This window comes from Danio rerio, chromosome 24 (genome assembly GCF_052040795.2).
Source record: "Danio rerio strain M-AB ecotype USA chromosome 24, GRCz13ab, whole genome shotgun sequence".
Taxonomy (NCBI): Eukaryota; Metazoa; Chordata; class Actinopteri; order Cypriniformes; family Danionidae; genus Danio; species Danio rerio.
This window is the reverse complement of record NC_141044.1, coordinates 28,486,347-28,508,554: the sequence shown is the minus strand read 5'-3', so window position 1 is coordinate 28,508,554 and position 22,208 is coordinate 28,486,347. Positions and strand designations below refer to the sequence as shown.

Sequence of the window (22,208 nt, the reverse complement as noted above, 5' to 3'; positions counted from 1 at the left end):
TTGTATTTTTGATCAATTTATTTTCTTAAAATTACAATGAGATGCTAGTAAAGATGTACAATAAATAGAGCGAGCGCCAACAAATGAAAATTTTGTTGCTCTAAAAAAAAATGGTCATTGGTCATTAAGGATTACTGCTTTTTCATGTTATGGATATGCAAACAGGCTCTGTTGATTCATTGTAGACAAAAAAATCAAGATTACTCAAGCACAAGTTAAAACAATTCACCACAGACAGCTACAATATGGCTTGGACTGTTCATTAAAGGAATTTCTTTTACAGTAGATATTCATTTGACCGTTTGAAAGCAAGACTTAGGTTTTAATTATATATTTATGAAGACTAATACCCATTACGGCAATTAAAGAGCAATTACAATACTTGATCAACAGGAGGCGACATTTGACATTACAATGTTCTATTTACCTAAAGCTAGAATATTGTAAAACTATCTTTTTTTCAGTGTTCACTGAACTAACAATAGTAGTACATTTTAGAGGACGTTTACCTTTAATTGCTTAAGTTTCTTCATTTCCTCCTTGGTGGTGAAGTAATTGACTGCTGCATATTCGATGACAGTTAGAAACACAAACAGGAAGCTGGTCCACAAGTAAACGTCCACCGCTTTCACGTATGAAACCTGAGGCATGGACGTCGACACTCCAGTAATTATGGTGGACATGGTCAACACTGTGGTGATTCCTGGATTAAACACAGAAAGAGACAAGCCGAGGTAAAAACATGCGACTGAAACCAACGACAGTGCAAACCACTCCCTCTAACTAGATAGATAATCTAAGGTGTTGAGAAAATGTTCATTGGTGAAATATTACAATAGACGAATTACCATGTTTGTAAACATTCAGGATGCGTAACTTGTTATAACTTACCTAATATAACATGTGAAACTGCATTAACATGAGTCCAGCATTTTTAATTAGGTCAGCTCTTCATTCAGCTCCCTTTTAGTCAAAGACTTCTGCAGTTGGCATTAAAGCAGTGTGGTGTACGGTAAATGTTAAGTTTTCTATTTTTGGACTTTCGAATTTGGCATCCTACTGCACAGCACGACATGTTTACTATTGCCACCGGTTTCTTTTTGCAACCGGGAATCCGTGTGACCTCATGTGTGACGTAGGTTGGTAATTCGTCTATAGGATTTCAGCTGATTTCAAACATTTACATTGGCCTTGTTGGTCAACTAAAAGCTATATATTGCTTCATTATTGAATTTTATTGATTTTTTTAAAAGAAAATTGTGTAAGACCTTACTTAAGCCAGGCTTGGGTTACAATGTTAATGAGAAATGTATAAACCAAATAAAATAAGAGTTGTTTTAAAAATGAAGTGATAACTTTTTTTAACAAAAGAGGCCATTACTGATTTCTCAGAATCGGCAAGATTGCTGATTTATTTATTTATTTACTTACTTATTTATTATTTGTATTTATTTTTTATTTTTTTGAAAAGCACATATTGTAAGTTACACTATGAAAATAAAACAAAAATAGGTAGCAAACAGCAAATAATAATAATAAATATTAAAGACTTAACAGCAATTAATGACTACTTTAACAATGTAATATTTTCCATATGCAAATAAAAGTCAGCAAAGTTATTTATTAGTTATTATTATTTATTATTTGCTTTATTAGTTACACCATTGTAATTAAATTAAGAAATAATCTTATTTATACATCATAGCATTATAAACATTAATCTACAAATAAATATTTGTGTTGCTGATCCATGTCATAACTAAATCCCATAGTATAGGCTTCTTTTATTTTGTCGTCAGAAAAACATTACAACTGAATAAAGTAACAGAGAGTGTTTACAAAACAGTGCTCTACAATTAAGATGTTTTCCTTCTCATCTTAAAAATGTTTTGCCAATATGCAGAAATGATGTCAAAACAATCCCTGCTCACACGAAAACTATTAGAAATGCTGAATTCTGAATGCCAAGACAAAAAATGGCCTGGCCAATAATCCTGTAGCCCACCATTGGTGTTCTGGTTATCCAGCATGTGTTTTGCACAGCGGATGCCCTTCCAGCTGCAACCCAGTACTGGGAAACATCCATTCACACTCATTCACCCACATATACTATAGACAATTTAATTTATTCAATTCACCTATACTGCGTCTTTGCAAACTACACACAGAAATGCCAATCTGACCCAGCTGGGACTCGAACCAGCGACCTTCAGCGTTAACCACTTTAGAGGAACATTAAAAAAATTAAATAATAAATAGAAAACAGAAACTTCATTTTCAGAAGATTTTAGGACACTTTGGAACTACAGAAGACTCAAAATTTAAATAGGAAAAACATCTAAACATTTTGCTCATTTTTAAACGAGATGCTAATGGTCCAATCCAATTCAATAGTCTATGCTAAGCTAACCTAAAAGCCCCTGGAGATTGGCTGAATAGATACAAAAATGGTAAAACTCAAATGTTTAACTCTAGAGTACTTGTGAAATGAGCCTTTTTTCAACAAAAGTAGAGTTTTCCTCGAGCGCACCTATAAACTGAACACATAATGCACATAAACATGTTGTCTTCACAGCACAGTGATGCACAAATAAAAAATGCATATACTTTTTAAAATGACATTGCGTAAATGACTCTACATACTGTAAGTGAATGTGGACTACCTGACAAAAGTCTTGACGTCTATCCAAGTTTTAGGAACAACAAATAATAACATGACTTCTAGTTGATCATTTGATATCAGAAGTGGCTTGAAAGGCAAAGGCCTCTAGATTACGCTTATTTGACCAAAATAAAACATGATCATGCCTTGATTTTTAACTATTTAATTAAGACAGTAAGGTCTGACTTTGCTTAGACAAAAGTCTTGTCACATAACAAAAATGATGTGCAGTATAATATAAAGATATGGTGCAATGAAAAAGTATTAACATTGTGTATGACTCCAATGAGCTTGGAGGACTGCATCCATACATCTCTGCAATGACTCAAATAACTTATTAATAAAGTCATCAAGAATGGCAAAGAAAGCGTTCTTGCAGGACTCCCAGAGTTTATCAAGATTCTTTGGATTCATCTTCAATGCCTCCTTCATCTTACCCCAGACATACTCAATAATGGTTATGTCTGGTGACTGGGCTGGCCAATCCCGGAGCACCTTGACCTTCTTTGCTTTCAGGAACTTTGCTGTGGTGGCTGAAGTATGAGAGGGAGTGCTATCCTGCTGGAGAATTTGCCCTTTCTTGTGGTTTGTAATGCAATGGGCAGCACAAATGTCTTTTAACCTCAGGCTGTTGATGTTGCCATCCACTCTGCAGATCTCTCGCACTCTTCCATACTGAATGAATTCTCAAATCATGATTTTTCCTTCACCAAACTTGATTTCTGTGAGAATCTTGGGTCCATGCAGGTTCCAATAAGTCTTCATCAGTATTTGTGATGATTCAGATGCAGTTCAACAGATGATTCATTGTAAAAATCCACCTTCTGCCACTTCCAAATGATCAACTAGAAGTCAAGTTATTATTTGTTGCTCTTACTACTAGGATCAACGACAAGACTTTTTTTTGTGAAATGATCTTTTTTCCTGTAAACACTTGTGTAATGTAATATGTAATAACATGCAACTTGAATTAATACACTTTCACTTGTGTATGTGTGTGGATAAATGTTATGCACCGAGCGAGACGCGGGCCGGCACTGCCCTTCTGTCGATCCAAAAAGACACCCAGGACAGAACCACCATCAGCATTGTGGGAAAATAGGTCTGCAGCATGAAGAAGAATATGTGTCTTCTGAGGATGAAGTTGATGTAGAGTCTGTTGTACCAGCCTGACAGAAACACGTGTAAAAGCTTGTAATTAATGATCTGCTGGAATATGACCAGATAGCACAAGAGAAGACATTTGTCATAGCATGAATACACAGATAGAGAAGCATCTTGTACCTGTGCTGCTGTACAAGGCCAGACCGTGTGAGACGTGGAACTCTTCAATGAAGAACTGAGAGAGGGCAATCTCATCCGTCCTCAGAGAATCGTTGCCGTTTTTCCAGTACAACATAAGGTCATTCTCATTATATGCATCTGAAAGGGAATGAAGAGCGGAAGACGGAGGATAAAGAAAAGAGCCAGAGGGAAGTATTTGCATGATTAGCTCCAGTTTAAATGCATGGGTTATATAGAACTGTTTTATTAAAGGAATTATCTGGGTTATAATGTTCAATCCTATTCCAACAGCAATCCATATAACGCTGGAAATATCTGTTATTTGAAAAGGTTGATGAACAGGGATGCACTGATCGGATTTTTTGGCTGATACAATACTACGTACTATAAGTACTACACATTACAAGCTAGTCTCATTTTCAGCATATAATAAGCTTTACTGAGGAATGGTTGAATCCATTAAACATTCAATTGTCCAACATTTTGAAAAAGTCTGGCTTCTGCCCAATCACTATCTCTTAACAAATAAGGTTAAAGAAATTTTGTTTAAACACCTTCACTGCATATATCCCAGCAAACTTTGTATAACTAAATTTAAATAAAGATATAGATGTAAGTTGTAGCTTTTGCAAGCAGACGCCAGAGAGTACCGTTCATTTATTTTGCTACTGCCCTTTTTTTTTGTCAAAATGTAATTGATTTCATTGCTCAAGGTGTTTTTTAGGAGTTTTTGAAAACTCTAGAAACAACAGAGCCATGCATTTTATACATATCTTAATTTATATGGCCAAATTTCATATTCATAAATACATTTTCAGGTAAAAATTCAAGCTTTATTGATATTAAAAATGAAGCAAAGCATTATATTGAGTCCGTATTGCCCTCAAAGAATCAAAAAGCTGTGTGAATTGTGTAAGCCTGTACACTCACCGGTCACTTTATTAGGTACACCTGCTTGTCAATGCAAATTTCAAATTGGCCAATCACACGGCAGCAACTCAATGCATTTGGGCATGTAGACATGCCGAGCATCAGAATGGGGAAGAAAGGGGATTTAAGTGACTTTAAAAGTGGCATGGTTGTGGGTGCCAGATGGGCTGGTCTGAGTATTTTAAAAACAGCTCTACAAGGATTTTCACGCACAGCCATCTCTAAGGTTTACAGCGAGTGTTCTGAAAAAGAGTAAATCTCCAGTGAGCTGCAGTTCTATGGCAGCAAATGTCTTGTTAATGGCTGAGGTAAAAGGAAAATGGCCAGACTGGTTCTAGCTAATAAAAGAAAAATGTTGTCTGCTCTGATGAGTTTTGAATTCTGAGTGAGAATTTGGTGAATTTGATATCAACAACATGAATGCAAGGATCCATCCTACCTTGTTTCAACGGTACAGGCTGGTGGGGGTTGGTGTAATGGTGTGGGATATATTTTCTTGGCACACTTTGGCTCCTTAGTACCAAGCATCGTGTCAACGCCACAGCCTACTTGAGTATTGTTGTTGACCATGTCCATCCCTTTATGACCATGGTGTACCCATCTTCTGATGGCTACTTCCAGTAGGATAAGGCACCATGTCATAAAGCTCGCATGATCTCAGACTGCTTTCTTGAACATGATAATGGGTTCACTGTACTCAAATGGCCTCCAAAGTCACCAGATCTCAATCTAATAAAGCACCTTTGGGATGTGGTGGAGCGGGAGGTTCACATCATGAATGTGCAGCCGACAAATCTGCAGAAACTGCATTATGCGATCATGACAATATGGACCAAAATCTTAGAGGAATATTTTCAGTACCTTGTTGAATCTATGATTAAATCAGTTCTGAATGGAAAAGGGGTCCAACCCGGTACTAGTAAAGTGTACCTAATTAAGTGGCCGGTGAGTGTATAATGTATTCCTATGATATTGTTTATATCTAAATAGTTTCACTGGTTCATAACTATGCATATTTATTAGTGCTGGGCAAATATCTATTGCAGTTAATCACATCCAAAGTAAAAGTTTGTTTTGACAACTTGAGTGTGTGTACTGAGTATCTTTATTAACTATTTATAAATACACACATGCATGCATGCATATAATGATGTTTATATATATTTAGATATTAAATATATGTGTGTATCATACAAATTATATACACATTTAAATATCTATGTAACAAATTTGTTTTGTATAGTTTTGTTGCTGTGTATGTGACACACACATGCACAGAAATAAACATATATAATAGATAATAAACATTTATAATACACACACAAACAAATCTTAATCTTTGCCCAGCACTAATATTAATTACATACAGTGCTTCACTTCATATGCCTATTCTGGTTATTCTGATTTTGACGATTATCTTTTCTGTAGAAATTGTGTGAGAGATGCTGCTACTCCTAAAATGATCCACAATTGCAACATTTTCCCGTTCTGTAAAATATCAATCAAAAGCAATGTAGGTGGGACTCAATAAAAATTACTCAAGAACTGAAGACGCACAGCTCTCCAGCTCCAGGGAACAGTTCTGAGTGTCCAACGGGAATCTGCTAAAATCCATTGAGCACAAGGAGGTAACTGTGATCCTATAAGAGAGACAACATTCCATTATTAAAACATCTACTTCTAACAAAAAAAAATGTATCAGCAGAGGTTGTTTTAGTACCTGACGCTGTAAAGGATGTTGCCGTCTGGGTAAACCCTTAGCATTATGTTCTCCATGGTGGTATCATGAATAAAGGAGCGCTTGGAATGGACGAAAAACACATCAGGCTTCCAGATCTTCTTCACCAGCCGGCCATCAAACGTGCGGCTTAGATTATTACTGGAGGGAAAAGCCAACCGTTCATCCTTCCAGTAATGCCTCAGGTACAGGGTCATGGTAAAGTCCTGGGAGAGAACTACATTTTACTGACTGAACGGATACATTTGATCATTTATTATAAGAAAAAGTGCAGGAAAATGACTAACAAAATGTTTTAGCATATAAGAGGAAGACCCTTTATAATTCTGAGATTTACTTTTGTCAGATGTTTTACATTGGGGACAAAATGATCACTTTTCTGAACCTTGAAACCAAATAATCTTCAGCTCATTTAAAGATTTTAGCACATCCTGCAGATGTAGACTGAAACACGTATGTGCTGCGTCCCAATTCACATACTTATACTATGCCCTAAAAGTATACTTGTTCTATAAAGTATATACTTTTGAGCTGACTTGACAGAAGAGTATGCAAGTTTTAAGACATACTACCTAGTTTATAATGCTTAGTAACGTCTTGTCAATCATCTCAATACATCATCCACATTTCTTTCATATTTTAATACCTACCTTATTGGAAAAGCAGCAGTACATTCTGACATTTGCGAGTCTTTCATGCAGAGAAATCTTCTCAGGTCTTAGGATAATTTTGCATTCAGAAGCTAATGTCTGAACATATCTTAATAATAAGTTAACATTGGTGTTGCATATGAAATATAACACAGAAAACGTGATTGAATAATTTTCCAGTTAGCTAGATATTAATTAATAGTCATTCAAACATCTTTACTGAAGCCTACTTGACGGTTGTTCCACCATGTTTGTACTTTATTTACACGTTTTACCTGGGTTTGTAGTTCAAATCAAATTCATGGCCAATATAAACATTTAGCATATGGATGGTTCTACACTTCGAATCTTTAAAGGAAATAGTAAACCACCCGGGAACCTTTGGCATAGTCTTTTCAACATTCTATGGTTTGGGACATACTAAGTCTATTTTTGAATACTATTTAGGACAGATAGTATGTAAATTGGGAGGCAGAGAGATTCCCACAATAACTACACTGCAAAAAAAAAAAATAAATAAATAAAATGCTGCATTGCTTTTACCCAAAATTTAGGTGAAATATGGACAAATCCAATAATTTTGGATTATTTTCTTATCCAACTTTGAGATTAAACACCACAGCATTTTTAATAGTCTAATTCTTGAACCAATAATTCTTATGATGTGATTGAATAAAATTACTGATATTTATGGTTTACATTATATATATATATATATATATATATATATATATATATATATATATATATATATATATATATATATATATATATATATATATATATATATACATATGTTTATATATATATATATTTATTTATTTATTACTGTATGTGTGTGTGTGTGTGTGTGTGTGTGTGTGTGTGTGTGTGTGTGTGTGTGTGTGTATATACAACTGTATTGTCTGTTTCCTAAACAAATTAATTGGTGCAAGTGAATCAATAACTTTCTTAAACTCGCTAAATTGATATTCATATATCAGTGTAGTTATTTTATAAATACTTATATCACAAATAGTTATGTTAGCAGAAAAAATAGTATCACGCTTTCAAATTCTTATTGAGCTGCAGTTATACTAAATTAATTAATTAATTTTAAATATACAGTTAAAGTCAAAATTATTAGCCCTCTTGTTTTACTTTTTCAAATATTTTCCAAATAATGTGAATGGTGAGCTTCTTCACTGGCATACTTTATTAAGGCCAATCAGGTAGGAAAACCAGTTAGTTCCCAAATCAGGGTTAAAATCAAGAGGTGTCCGGGCTTTTTCTGTCATAGCCCCTTGTCTGTGCATGGTCTGCCTTTACATATCAGGTCATGCTCCTCGCTGGGTGCTTTTAAGTCTCATTTAAAAAATCACTTTCTGTCTCTTGCTTTAAAATTGCACTTAATTAATTTTAATCAGTTTTACATATTTTGTTTAATTTATATAGACAAATATAGATTTTGTATGTTGGTCGTTTTGTAAAGCGTTGGTCAACATCTGTTGTTTTTAAATGTGCTCTATAAATAAAGCAAACAAATAATGTTTAACAGAGCCAGGAATTTTTCATGGTATGTCTAATCATATTTTTTTCTTTTAAAGAAAGTCTTATTTGATTTATTTTGGCTAAAATAAAAGCAGTTTTTTTTTACACCATTTTAAGGTCAAAGTTATTAACCCTTTTAAGCTATATATTTTTTTTATCGTCTACAGAACAAACTATTTTTATACAATAACTTGCCTAATTACCCTAACCTGCCCAGTTGACCTAATTAACCTAGTTAAGCCTTTAAATGTTATTTTAAGCTATTACAGTATCTTGAAAAATATCTAGTAAAATACTATGTATTGTCATCATGGCAAAGATAAAAGAAATCAGTTATTATAAATGAGTTAGTAAAACTATTATGTTCAGAAATGTGATGCAAAAATCTTCTCTCCGAAATTAGGGAAAAATAAACAGGGGTTAATAATTCAAGGTGGCTAATAATTCTGACTTTAATTGTATGATTTATTTCATTTAAATAATTGTACTCGTTCATTCATTCAAAATAAGTGCTATAAGAATTATGACCATTATGAAAATCTGAATCATTAGACATAAAAAAGAGAATGTGGACGTTTACCATGTTGACTTCAGAGATGCTGTCTATACTCTCCACCTGCACATCAATGCCCACAGGGATGGCAGATCCTGTAAACACAACACATTTGCATACCGGTTCAGAATGCTTTGATATCCTCCGCCTTCTTCACTCCAACAGAGAGAGCATACGGCGCTCAAAATGTTACTCTAATCCTATTTGTACCATCATTAATTAACAGTGGTCCCCTGAAGGACACCATTCAAAGCTCCACTTCTCAATCTTCTTTAATCATGTGAAGCGAAGCCCACACGCCAATAAACTACTCTCTTTATTTCTAGTTAAAACATTGGCAGATTAGAGCGCCGCCCTGCTGGCTGAAAGTAAACAATATAATCATTTTTGATTACAGAGTTGCTGCCATATTTAGTGTCTATTTCTTTTTGTCATTTATGAGCACATATAACTAAACTGCAAAAACTGCATCCGTGCACCTGTGCTGTGAAAACGGCTTCATATATTTATGGGATTAAATTGCAATATGAGAGCTCAATCTCTTTTTTTTAAGTAGTTTGAAACAATATTTTGGCTGGTCAACAAAATTATTTTATTTAAAATGGCATAAAAATCAGTAATGAACTGCCAGTTATTTTTTATTATTATTTTTTTGTGTGTGAAATTTTACAGGTTTCCTTCTGCATATGTAGATTATTTCTTACACAAAAAATATTATTTCAAACTACTAAAATATCTTATAATGCCATTCGAAAGCAAAAATATACATAACTGTTAATTAATTAATCTTTTTAGTTTATTTGTTATTTTAATATTATTTATTTTTACAAATGTATATGGTTGTGATTATTTGTTTATTTATTTATTATTTTAATAGTATATTTAAATATTGGAAGAGTGAGACAGGTTTTATTATTCAAGGTTCTAATAAAAAGAAGTGTCCTTAATAATAAACTTCAAATCTGATAATATGTAAATTAAAAACATTAGTTGCATAATAAAAAGGCACAAAAAAAATCAGGTTATGAACTGTCAGCTCTTTTTGTGAAATTTTACAGATTTTCTTCAGCAGGTGTAGATTATTTCTTACACAAAGTATTGTTAAAAGAATTACTACAAATATCATATAATGCAATTCAAAAGCATAAATACATAAAACTTTTAATTAATTAATATTTTAAGTGTATTGGTTATTTATTATAATTTATTTTTACTCATTTATTTGGTTGTGCTTTTCATTTATTATTATTTTTATAATAATATTTAAATATTGAAAGTGTCAGGCAGGTTTTTTTTATTAAAGGTTCTAATAAAAAGAAGTGTCCTAATAAACTTCAAATCAGACAATATGTAAATTAAAAACATTAGTTGCATAATAAAAGGCACAAAAAAAAGAAAACGGTAATGAACTGTCAGTTGTCTTTGTGAATTTTTAAAGATTTACTTCTGCCTATGTAGATTTTTTCTAACAAAATAATTTCTTTAAAATTACGAACAATAAAAAAGCATGAAACTAACAGTAAAAGCACAAAACTTAAAAAGTAAAACTTTCATTTTTATTTTATTGTGGACTGGCTTATTATTATTATTATTATCATTATTATTATTATTTTATTAACAATTTTATGTGATTATGTTTATTTATTTTATATTATTATGTAAATGTTGGAAAAGACCAGACAGGTTTTTATTATTGAAGACCATAATAACAAATAATAATAATAAACTTCAAATCTGACAATATGATTAATAATAAAACAAAAGAGCATTTAATTACAGAGTATATGAAGAGTTTAGATGCAAAAACCTCTAAAGGCAGTCTGAAATCTTCTTTAAAAATTAGCTATTTTAACAGGCAGTTGTGTGTGGGTTCAGTAATGTCACGTTTATGGCAAAGAATATGCTCTTTTCATGGTTTTTAAAACAAAATAACTCAACATAAACATGAGTCTAAGAAAAGTGCTCATTTTTAGCATCAGTTTTTGCACTTTTTTTTCATATGACCCTTTATAAAACTGTATAAACAAATGTCATTACCATATAAAAGATAACACATTAAGATATTATGCATACTTTAACATAATGATTACTTCAGTGGGTAGAAAAAAAAACTTTTTTATTTTAATGAAATTTATCTTGACATTTGGAGATTGGTGTGTATTCAGAATAAATACACTATAATGGCATTCTTATATTCTAAGCATGGATCTGAGTAAGTGTTCAAATATGAGCAGAAATGATCTCCGAGTGACATCTTGCATCTGTTTTAACAGGCTTGGGATGTAATCCAGATTACCATCCACCAAAGCGCATCTGTGTGCTCAACACCCATTGTGACACACATTGTCTGATGTGTGTTTTACACAATCTGGGTCATGTTTGAAAGTAGCACCACACTCACCCCACCAAAGGCACCCCTGGCTGTTTTGTCCTAAATAGAGAGATGGTATTGCCTGTCTCCCTTTGCCCTCTGACACAGCAAAATGGTAGAGTCCGTTTCTAATCAGGTTTATTAAAAAGAACACTCTAATTGTGATTTTCAGGATAATAACTGGAGCAAAACCAACAGCGTATCCTAACCTCCAAACGCAGGCCTCATGGCAAAGTCATGGTCTTCGATTCTTAGCAGCTGTTCTGTTTTGATGAGGAGGGACTTGGTGCTGTCCTTTCGCTTCAATTTGTAGTCAATCCGTCTGAAAGAATGAGGAGAAAAGGCTCATTAGGAAAACACAAAGAGCATTTTTACACCTCTATGGGCTCAATGAGCAATCAATATTTCTATAAAACTACAAATATATACCTATACATACAATTCTCTGCAGCTTGCATCGGAAAGTTACCAGTGCAGGCAGTACTTTTCTCTCAAATTATGACTAGATTAAACAAAGTCTTACTTTTGTATGATTTCTTGAGCAATACTGTTATCATAAGCATATTTTACTCTTTGCATTTGCTTGATACCTGGATCTCTGCAAATACAGGACATTTGTTTAAAGAGACAGTTGCAATTAATTCACTATTTACTAAACCTTGTGTAGGATAAAACCTTTATGCATTTATTTGTTTTGTTGAAATTAAAGGAAGATATGGTCACCCTTTAGTTGAAGGGGTGTTCATAAGTCATAACACATTTGTAATCATGATATGACACGTCATGAATGTGAATGAGATTTTATGCATACTTATGAAAATTGTTATTAAGTGTCATTTGCTAAGTTATGACCATTTAAATGCAAAGATGATACCGTTTGTTATGACATAAAAACATCACAACCTGTCTTCATTTTTGTCATGACAACTTGACATTACAAGAAAACATAACTTCTCCTAAATCTCTCATAAACACGCTTATCATTATAATTGTCATGAATATTTTTCTGATCACATTTTCATTTGAACAAATGTGTGTATTTATCATAAAATGTCTCATTAAAACTCTGTCAAATAATTTGTAACAGTGTCATAGATATTTACATTGACATTTAAATGACAAATATAGCTTGTACCACTGTAGTTGAGGTCAAAAATATATATATTAATGACAGTGTTATGACATTCACGACATAATATAGTGCCTCGTGCCAATCATGTTTATGACAGATTTATGACAAAGTTTGTTGTCTTGGTAATGTCAAGTTGTCATGACAACTACAAAAAACAGGTTTGATGTATTTGTTTATGTCAAGGTGTCATAAAAAAACAATCTCATCTTTGCATTTAAAATGTCATAACTGAGCTAATTATGCTTAAAGCGGTTGTTATAAGCATGCATGAAAATCTCATTCACATTATAAAGATTTGATGTCTTATGAATGCCCCTTCAAGTAAAGCTTAGCGAAGATATTTTGAAGAATGTTGGTAGCTGGCACCCCACTGTCTTTCATAATATTTTTGAATGAGTTTTTAATGGGTTCCAGCTATACCAACATTCTTCAAGATACCTTCTTTTGTGATTAACAGGAAAAATGAAACTCAAATTGGTTTTGTGTAAATAATGACACAATTTTTGGAATGAACTATCCCTTTACCAGTCATATATGGTTTCTATTAAGTTATTTTTAGGAAACAAATACAATGCAGGGACATTCCATTTACATACAAAAAGATTCCTGACTAGCCAACAGAATGCTTGAAGTTTTGCTCAGGGAACTAAAAATTGTTAGCTTGTCAATGCGTCACCATAACTTAAAAAATATGTCAGCACATTTTACTAATTTGTTCTCATTTAAGGAAAATAGAGCACAGAACAATTGGTACTTCATTTTCTGAATATTGGGAATATCGTAATAATTTAGTCAGAATGCAGTTGCTAAAAACTAATCAATCAATTAGCATAAGATGGCCACAATTTTCTAAAACTACAAAGCCGATTCCAAAAAAGTTGGGACACTGTAAACTGTGCATAAAATCTGAATGCAATGATGTGGAAGTTCCTAATTTCAATATTTATTTAGTATAGAACAAAGATGACATGTCAAATGTTTAAACTGCGAAAATTGTAGCATATTAAGTTGAAAATAAGTTGATTTAATATTTCATTTTTAAAAAGTTGGACAAGACCATGTTTACCACTGTGAGGAATCTCCTCTTTACAACAGTCTGAAAACGTCTGGGAACTGAGGAGACAAGGTGCTCATCTGTCTTAGGTCTTCTTTGTCTATAGGTGAAAGATCTGGACTGCAGGCTGACCATTTGAGTATCTGTATCCTTCTAGGCATCCATGATGTTGTAATTGATGCAGTATGTGGTCTGGCATTGTCATGTTGGAAAATGCAAGTTCTTCCCCGAAAGAGACAAGGTCTGAATACATTGTTCTAGAACTTGGATATATCTTTCAACATTGATGGTGCCTTTCCAGATGTGTAAGCTGCCCATGCCACACGCACTCATGCAACCCCATACCATCAGAGATGCAGGCTTCTGAACTGAGTACTCATAAAAACTTGGGTTGTCACTGTCCTCTTTAGTCTGAATGACGTGGTGTCCCAGTTTTCCAAAAAGAACTTTAATTTTGATTCGTCTGACCACAGAACAGTTTTCCACTTTGCCAGTCCATTTTAAATAAGCCTTGGCCCAGAGAAAATGTCTGCTCTTCTGGATCATTTTTAAATATTGTGTATTGTGTTCACCAACAATGTTTCCTGGAAGTAGTCCTGAGCCTATATTGTGTTTTTATTATAGTAGCATTTCTGTTTGGGGTGCAGTGCCATCTTAGGGCCCGATGATCACACGCATCCAGTATGGTTTTCCGGTCTTAAACCTTACTCATAGAGATTGTTACAGATTCTCTGAATCTTTAGATGATATGCATGTGAGATGGTGATGACTTCAAACTCATTTCTGATATGCTTCACTATTTTTTTGGCGCAGCATTGGGGAAATTGGTCATCCTCTGGCCATCTTGCCCTCTAAGAGACGCTACCACTGTGAAAGTTGGTCCTTCAGCTGTTCCTAATATGGACATTTGACTTTTCAAGCCTGTTATTGCTACCTATCCCAACTTTTTTGAAATGTGGCTTGAAATCTCAAATGAGCTAACATTTGGCCTGAAATTGTAAAATTTCTCACTTTCTGCATTGTTATCTTTAGCAATGCTATGCACACAATGTTCAGCAATGTTATCTATATTCTACTGTAAAAAAAAAAAAAAAAAGCAATTAAAAAAAATTGCATTCAATTTTTTATTCAGAATTTGTAGAGTGTGCCAAATATTTTTCAATCGGGTTTGTATTAATAATACATTTTGGGAGTAATTTCTTAGCCAAAGAATGACAAATGAGTTGCTAAATTATGCTTAATACATTTTTCATGCACTAATAAATGTAAAAAATAAATAAATAAAATGATTACTCCAGAAAATGTACTTTTAATGCACTTTTTATGTTCATCATTTTCTTTCCTTATTTTAACATTAACATCATTTATTTTGACATCTTTCAGCAAAATATAAAATTTAACAGCTTTATTCCTGTTTCTGAAAATTAAACATGCTTTTTGGCATCGCTCACTTGTCGTTTTACTATGAAGCCACCATAAAATGTGCAATGAGCAATGTAATATTAATCTTGCAAAAATGTCAGCAGTATTTTCTTTTAATGAGCCTTTGATGTTTTGCTTCCATGTGAAGATGTTACCCACCAAACATCTGTCTCAGTGCTCCAGCATGTGAACGAGGGAAATAATTACCCCGCCATTAGAGGAATGATTTACAAGGAGCAGCTTGTTATACAACTGTATTTGTGTGCCAGGTTGTGAAAATGATCTATGGTTTGGAAGGGGTTCAGAAGCCACCCTGCTTTCAGAGAATGATAAGACAAGGAATATGCCAAAAACGCAGCAGTACCTAATGAAGGACGCTCATAGATTTACAATGTTTCCCCTAACATATCCTTTCCCTCTGCGAGCTTTAATTGAAAGCCCAAATATACTGTCAATCACGCTGTGCTCATTACATGGCGAAGTTAATTGCACACTGAAGTGCAATCACTAAATGAAACCTCTAACTAATAATTATGTGATGAACTCATTATGTAATCATGCTAACAAATACACAACAATGGACAACAGTCGCTCAATGCATTGAGTGAAACTGCTGTACATTACTGTGCTTATTAAAAACACAGAGTATGATCAATATTGAAATCTATATTTTAAAAACTAAAATGTGAGAGCGCAGACGCCTCAAATCAGTAATGATGAGAATTGGATACATATGCAGTTCAATGACGCATACTAAAAACTGTACTTGGAAAACCTGGCTGGCACAGTGAAAAGGCTTTTTAGGAAACTCTGCAGGCGTGATTTCACTGCCAAAAAAGCAGTTTGGCTGCTCTCCATCCTCAGCTATGACAGGAAAACCCAGATGATGGCACCGAAATGGTTTTAATTACAGGATGAAAGAATATGGGCACTCCTGAGATAGTGTGAAACTCATTATGCTGTAATTACATACAACCAGCAACAGCAAATTTCAAGCACGCCTTATTTCTTGTGTACAAAAAATATCATGGAAGCAATTCAATGATCTGTGGATGTTTTAAATTCCAATTTTAGAGCTTTCTGACCCTAGGCAGGAATGGTTCCGACTAGTTCAAAGTTTAAAAAACATTGTCAAAACACTCCATGTATCTTCAGTGGTTCAGTTAAATATTATGAAGCTACTAGAATTTTTCTTACAACACAAATGGGTGGCACTGACCAGTACGGCCCCATGACATCATGTTGTGGATGTTACTAAAATAACATCTTTATTCAATGGTGTCTTTTCCTCAGTGTCAACATAGGGTGCACGTTCATGAGAAGCAGTATTCGTGGTATACGTCAGCAACACGACAGATTGCAACATCATGCATAGGGGCACCGCTAGGGGAGAAGGACGATTCTAATGGGCCAGGCCATTTTGGGGCACCCAGAGATACTGTTAGGTCCCAAGCAGCGATCTGCCCAGCTCCCCCACTCTTCACTTTCATCCATGACAATCCCCCACAAAATGTTGTCATAGGGCCCGTACCGGCCAGAACATGCCCTGAACATGCAGATAATATTCTGACTGAACAACTGAAGAATATGGTTGGATGTTTTTTGCACTCATATTGCTTTGAACGTGTCGGTGTTGCTGTCTATGGAGGATGAGGGACTCTCTGATTTAATCTAAAATATCTTAATTTGTGTTCCAAAGATGATATATCAGGGGTTTGGAACCACATGAGGGTAAGTATTTTATTACCGTTTTTATTTTTAGGGTGAACTAAGCCTTTACGCCATAAGTAAGAAAACACAAATGTTATTGAAAGTAATGTTTACAAATCTAAAGTTTGTTTAATATATGCAAAGAGATGTATTAAAGTCAGGGACACATTTTGGTTGTTAAACTTTCAGCATGTTCATATCAAACTACACTTTTTACACAATTTTGACACATATCATAATACTCTGCCATTCCTTCTGCGTTAGATTATGGTCACATTTCTCATCATTACCTCAAAGGGTAAGTCAAAAACTTTTAGTAAACTTTAATATAAAAATAAATTAATTATTAAAGAAATAAATAACAAACAAACAAACAAATAAATAAATATGGACAAAAATACCAACAAGTGCAAATGAAAAATGTATCAAATCTAATTAAACAAACAAAACAATTACTTATACCAGTGACACCAAAATAACACTGACTATCTTCCAGCTTATAATATAGTGCTTAATGACAGTCACATCTTTCAGAAATCCCCCAAAGAAACATTATTTTGCTGTCAAACCCCAGACTAAATGAGACAGAAAACCTTCAAACCTGGTGTTGGTGTAATTAAACCCTTATTTACTCTTTCCTAATTACCACCCATCTGTTCACTCAATGAACCATTCTGGCAAACTGATGTAATATTTAATCCCCGAAGTGCATGTTTTTAAAAAACTAATCAACTTTAGGTTCATTACAAGTAAAAACACCCATATGTTCACATTTTCTGAAATTAAAATTAAAATGTAACATATTATATCACAGGGAAATATTATATATGCGCGACACAGTGGCTCAGTGGTTAGCACTGTCACCTCAAAGCGAAAAGAGTCCCAGCTGGGCCTGTTGGAATTTCTGTGTGGAGTTTGCATGTTCTCCTCGTGTTCGCATGGGTTTCCTCTGGGTGCTCTGGTTTCCCCCACAATCCAAAGACATGTGGTACTGGTGAATTGAATAAACTAAATTGGCTAGGGTGTATGTGTGAGAATGTGAGTGTGTATGGGTGTTTCCCAGTAATGGGTTGCAGCTGGAATGGCATCTGCTGTGTAAAACATATACTGAATAAATTGTGGTGACCTCTGATGAATAAAGGGACTACGTTAATAAAAAATTTATGTTTTCATTTGTTTTCAAAAATTGCTTCCTTAACTGTTCTGATATTTTACAAAGAAAATGTATTGGGTAGTCAAAAAATTAATATAAACATCTGAAAAAATAGCACCTTTTCATTATTTGGACAAATTGTAATTTTATGCTTTAAATGACAGCACTTCTATTTAAAATCTATGATTAATGTCATTAATAGCTTGCAGAACAAATAGTTGTTGTTTTTTTACTATAACTACATAGCTAGTAACTACATTACACAAATAAATTGTAAATGCCGAGAAACTACAAAGAATTTTCAAATTAATTCTCAATTTGTATCATTATTTTTTTCTTTCATTGGCAATTTGTTACAAATTAGTAGGTAAATACATTACAATTTTTCACAGAGATGTAATTAGCATTATTATTTAAATGTTATATTAAGTAACATATCACACTGCCAAAATGTGTTTCTTACTTAGATTTTTTTGTGTTGTTTCTAGTCCAAGTAATCAGGGAGCTTTTTATAGACAGGCAAAAATACTGTCTTGTTTTAAGCAATATTGTGCCAAAATGAAGTGAATTTTTTCTTAAAACAAGCTAAATAATTTGCCAATGGGGTAAGCAAAATAATCTTCTTTTTCCTTTCGACTATTTTGCTTCCTTCATTGGCAGATTATTTAGCTTGTTGTAAGGAAAAACTTGCTTATTGTTTCCTAAAACAAGACAGCAATTTTGACAGCAAATTTTGATTTAGTTTTAGTCATATGTTAATCTTCTGAATCATTTTAGTTTTAGTCTAGATTTAGCCTACTAAATTTCATAAGATTTTAGTCGACTAAATCTGCTCTAGATATAATGGGCTACAATAGATTTGTAAATGTTATAAGCATATTATAAACAAAAATATTATAAACATTTTTTATACAAAATCTTCTAACTTATTAAAATATGGAATATAGCTTTTCCATTGAAAACCAAAAAATGTATGCATTGTTTACTTATATCATTTGTAATGTCAGATTAATTATGTGTCGACAAACAATCCACATATAAGAAAAGCAGCCATCTGAAAATGCAGAATTGTGCAATTATTTAGCCAACCCTTTGTTTTAACGTGGTAAACTATCACGATTAAATTAAACTATGACTGGATATTTACTAAAATATATCTCTCAATCACATTCTCGTCTCGTTTTTATTAGTCAACGAAAATGTCAGTATATGTTTATTATAGTTGTCGTCATCATCACTTAATTGTTTTTTAGTTTTGGTCTATCTTACGTTGGTAAGTTGGTTTTTCTAGTCTACAAAATGCTTTTTGATTTAAGAAATGTAAGATATTTGAACTAGAAACAAGACAAAAAAATCTACACAAGGAAAATATACATCTTTATAGTCTTTTATAAAGTGACTTTTTAATTCACTAAAGTCTCCTGAAAAAGGTATTGCGCTTATGTTTACTATTGCCTATTTAAATAAATAAAGTTAACTTCTTTTAAAGCTCCTAACCCTAAACTTTTAAATGGTAAACCCTCTCAAATAAAGGTTTCAGAAAGAATCCTTTAAAACTTTCCAATTCACAAAAAGTCCTTTAGGTGTATACAGAACATGCAAAAGAGTTCAGCACTACTCACCCTCTGAATCTGTGTTTGGCGTGATCAACTAAATAAATATCTTTATTTTTCTTCCGGTTGAGGTAGTGGTTGTTGACCAAGGCGACGGGCCAGAAACAAGCAAGGCACAGCAGCCTGAGCGTCAGCAGGACCAGCTTCATGACCAGATACTAGGATAAAACACTTCTTCTGGCTCTCTTTCTCCAAGGCGGGACAATTCCTGGGTCCTGGCCATCCCAAGCAAACCCCAGCCAAGTGGCTCAGGGAGACAATCCGGCAGTCCTGATGACCTCCGCCGATGTTCAGCACAGTAAATCTGAAATCTAGTTAGTACTACAGCATGTATTCAGCATCCATGGAGTGTGTGTTCCAGCACGTCCCAGCACGATGCTGCTGCTTTGTCACCCAAACATAAATCAATAGGAATTTATTCTTACAGTAATAAAAGAATGACATTAATTCCTCTCAAATCCTCTTATCCGTAGCTGCTGGATCTTCCCTTAACCTACACAGTGGGACGGGACCGTCTCTAATCGGGATTTCCACATCAGTCCCTGGTGAAGATAAACGTCATACCTGTTAATTCACATCCATACACTTCATCCGCTGCACCTACAGAAACGAATAAACAAGAGATGTAAATGTCAGAGTGAATTGATGTGATTATGCCTATATCCACAAAAAAACTTACATCTGGGAACATATATCACAGTTTTATTTATTTGTACATCACAGCAGACCTAGTCGAACCACCCCATGTGTTTTGCTGAACAGCCGGTCGGTCATCACCTGATGATCTGCTCCAGTTTCAGGCACATTCCATCATTAGTTATTATTATAAAAAGCTGAGGGGGCTAACCAATCAAATCATATTAACACAATCAATTACATTACAGAAGCATGCCTGGAGGGGGGATGGGAGGGATGACAGGAGTGCCGGATGGACAGATACAAAGGAGGGAAGGAAAAAAAAATCATAAACCAATCGCTGACTCGCTTGTGTCCAGTAATCCCAGTGGATTGCCTAATCTGGTGGATTACAGCTTGATCAGCGCAGGAGGCGAGCCACAGATCATCACAGATATTGTATATGCATCACTTTTACTGTATAGCTAAATGTTTAACAAAAGGTCTTTGATAACAAATCAAAGATGGAAAGAAAGAGAAAGAGAGATGAGTAAATCTAATAATACTATAAAACTATTCTTATGGCACCTAGAAATATATATATATATATAAAAAAAAAAACTATTTCAACATTTTAACCCCATTCAGAACCATGTTACCACATTAATTATAAATGTTTAACAACATAAATAAATGTTTTTTTATAAAATATATAAAATTTTATAAAATAATGGAATAGATCTTTATTATCATTGTCACACGTACAATGAAACTTAAAAAGTGCTTGCTCTTTCAGTCAGTGCACCAATCATTTGGTCTCTATAAAAAGTTAAGTGCTATAATTACTTAAAATAAATTGTATAAAATATAGAATATGATTGTATATGCGCTCAAGACACCCATACATAAAAACTGCATAGTACGCATGCATAAAATAGATATTGCTTTAAGTGAAAAGAAAGTAATTCTATTTTTTTTTTAAGTCTGATTAGCAACTTCTTAGGTGTGATAACAGTTTAAATTTTTGTGCAAAAGTTACCATGGTATTACTAAATTAAGGTCTTTTTGTATTTAAAAAAATTATATTGACACATTTTTAGGCCACACTGTAAACCAACAAATATATAGCTTTAAAGAGTTCACACTTAGCTGATGATTGATTGAGAAGGAGGAGTAGGGGTTGAAGGGGGATTCCTCAAAACGAAGATGGCTGTTATATGGAACTTAGGGTATTTATAGTGGCTTAGGAATCGTCTGATTGGTAAAACATAAATTGGATAATGTGAGACCAGCTGCAAGCAATCATAAGCACGTGATCCTCTCAAAATAATTAATTCATTTTCTTTCCGGCTTAGTCCTTTTAACTTTAATATAGAGGCAGATGTATAAGAAGGAGCACTATCCTGCTGAAGAATTTGCTCTCTCCTGTGGTTTTTAATGTCATAGGCAGCAAAAAAATGTCTTGATGCCTCAGGCTGTTAATGTTGCCATTCACTCTGCAGATCTCCCGCACGCTTCCATACTGAATGAAACCCCAAACCATGATTTTTCCTTCACCAAACTTGACTGATTGCTAAGAGAATCTTGGGTCCAATAGCAGACACGATGACATGATTTTTTTTTTAGGTTTTGTATACTAGATATAATTTTTTTATTTCATTAATAAAAGAATTTAATAATGTATGTTCCAAGAAATGTAGCTTTATTTTCAGCTTTTTCCAAGAAATGTAGCTTTATTTTATTAATAAAAAGACAAATGCAAATTACAAATAAATGTTGCTCTTTTACAAA

General features: G+C 33.6%; 1 protein-coding gene across 6 annotated transcripts in view; it reads right to left on the bottom strand.

The window, feature by feature from the left end:
- The window catches only part of LOC561083 (gamma-aminobutyric acid receptor subunit rho-3), a 29,788-nt gene that overhangs the window by 2,449 nt on the left and 5,131 nt on the right, over window positions 1-22,208 (bottom strand). The window contains exons 1-9 of one of the 6 annotated variants that reach the window (XM_087309725.1): window positions 20,531-20,742; window positions 19,812-20,402; window positions 11,928-12,040; window positions 9,375-9,442; window positions 6,597-6,820; window positions 6,434-6,516; window positions 3,947-4,084; window positions 3,679-3,831; window positions 510-703 (exon numbers count right to left, since the gene is read on the bottom strand). In XM_087309725.1, coding sequence (XP_087165851.1) covers window positions 510-703; window positions 3,679-3,831; window positions 3,947-4,084; window positions 6,434-6,516; window positions 6,597-6,820; window positions 9,375-9,442; window positions 11,928-12,040; window positions 19,812-19,951 — 1,113 coding nt within the window. In that variant the 5' untranslated portion in view covers window positions 19,952-20,402; window positions 20,531-20,742. Of the gene's footprint in view, window positions 1-509; window positions 704-3,678; window positions 3,832-3,946; window positions 4,085-6,414; window positions 6,517-6,596; window positions 6,821-9,374; window positions 9,443-11,927; window positions 12,041-19,811; window positions 20,403-20,481; window positions 20,743-22,208 lie in introns of those variants that run through there. The other 5 variants (XM_087309726.1, XM_087309724.1, XM_087309728.1 and 2 more) reach the window with 5 other exon arrangements.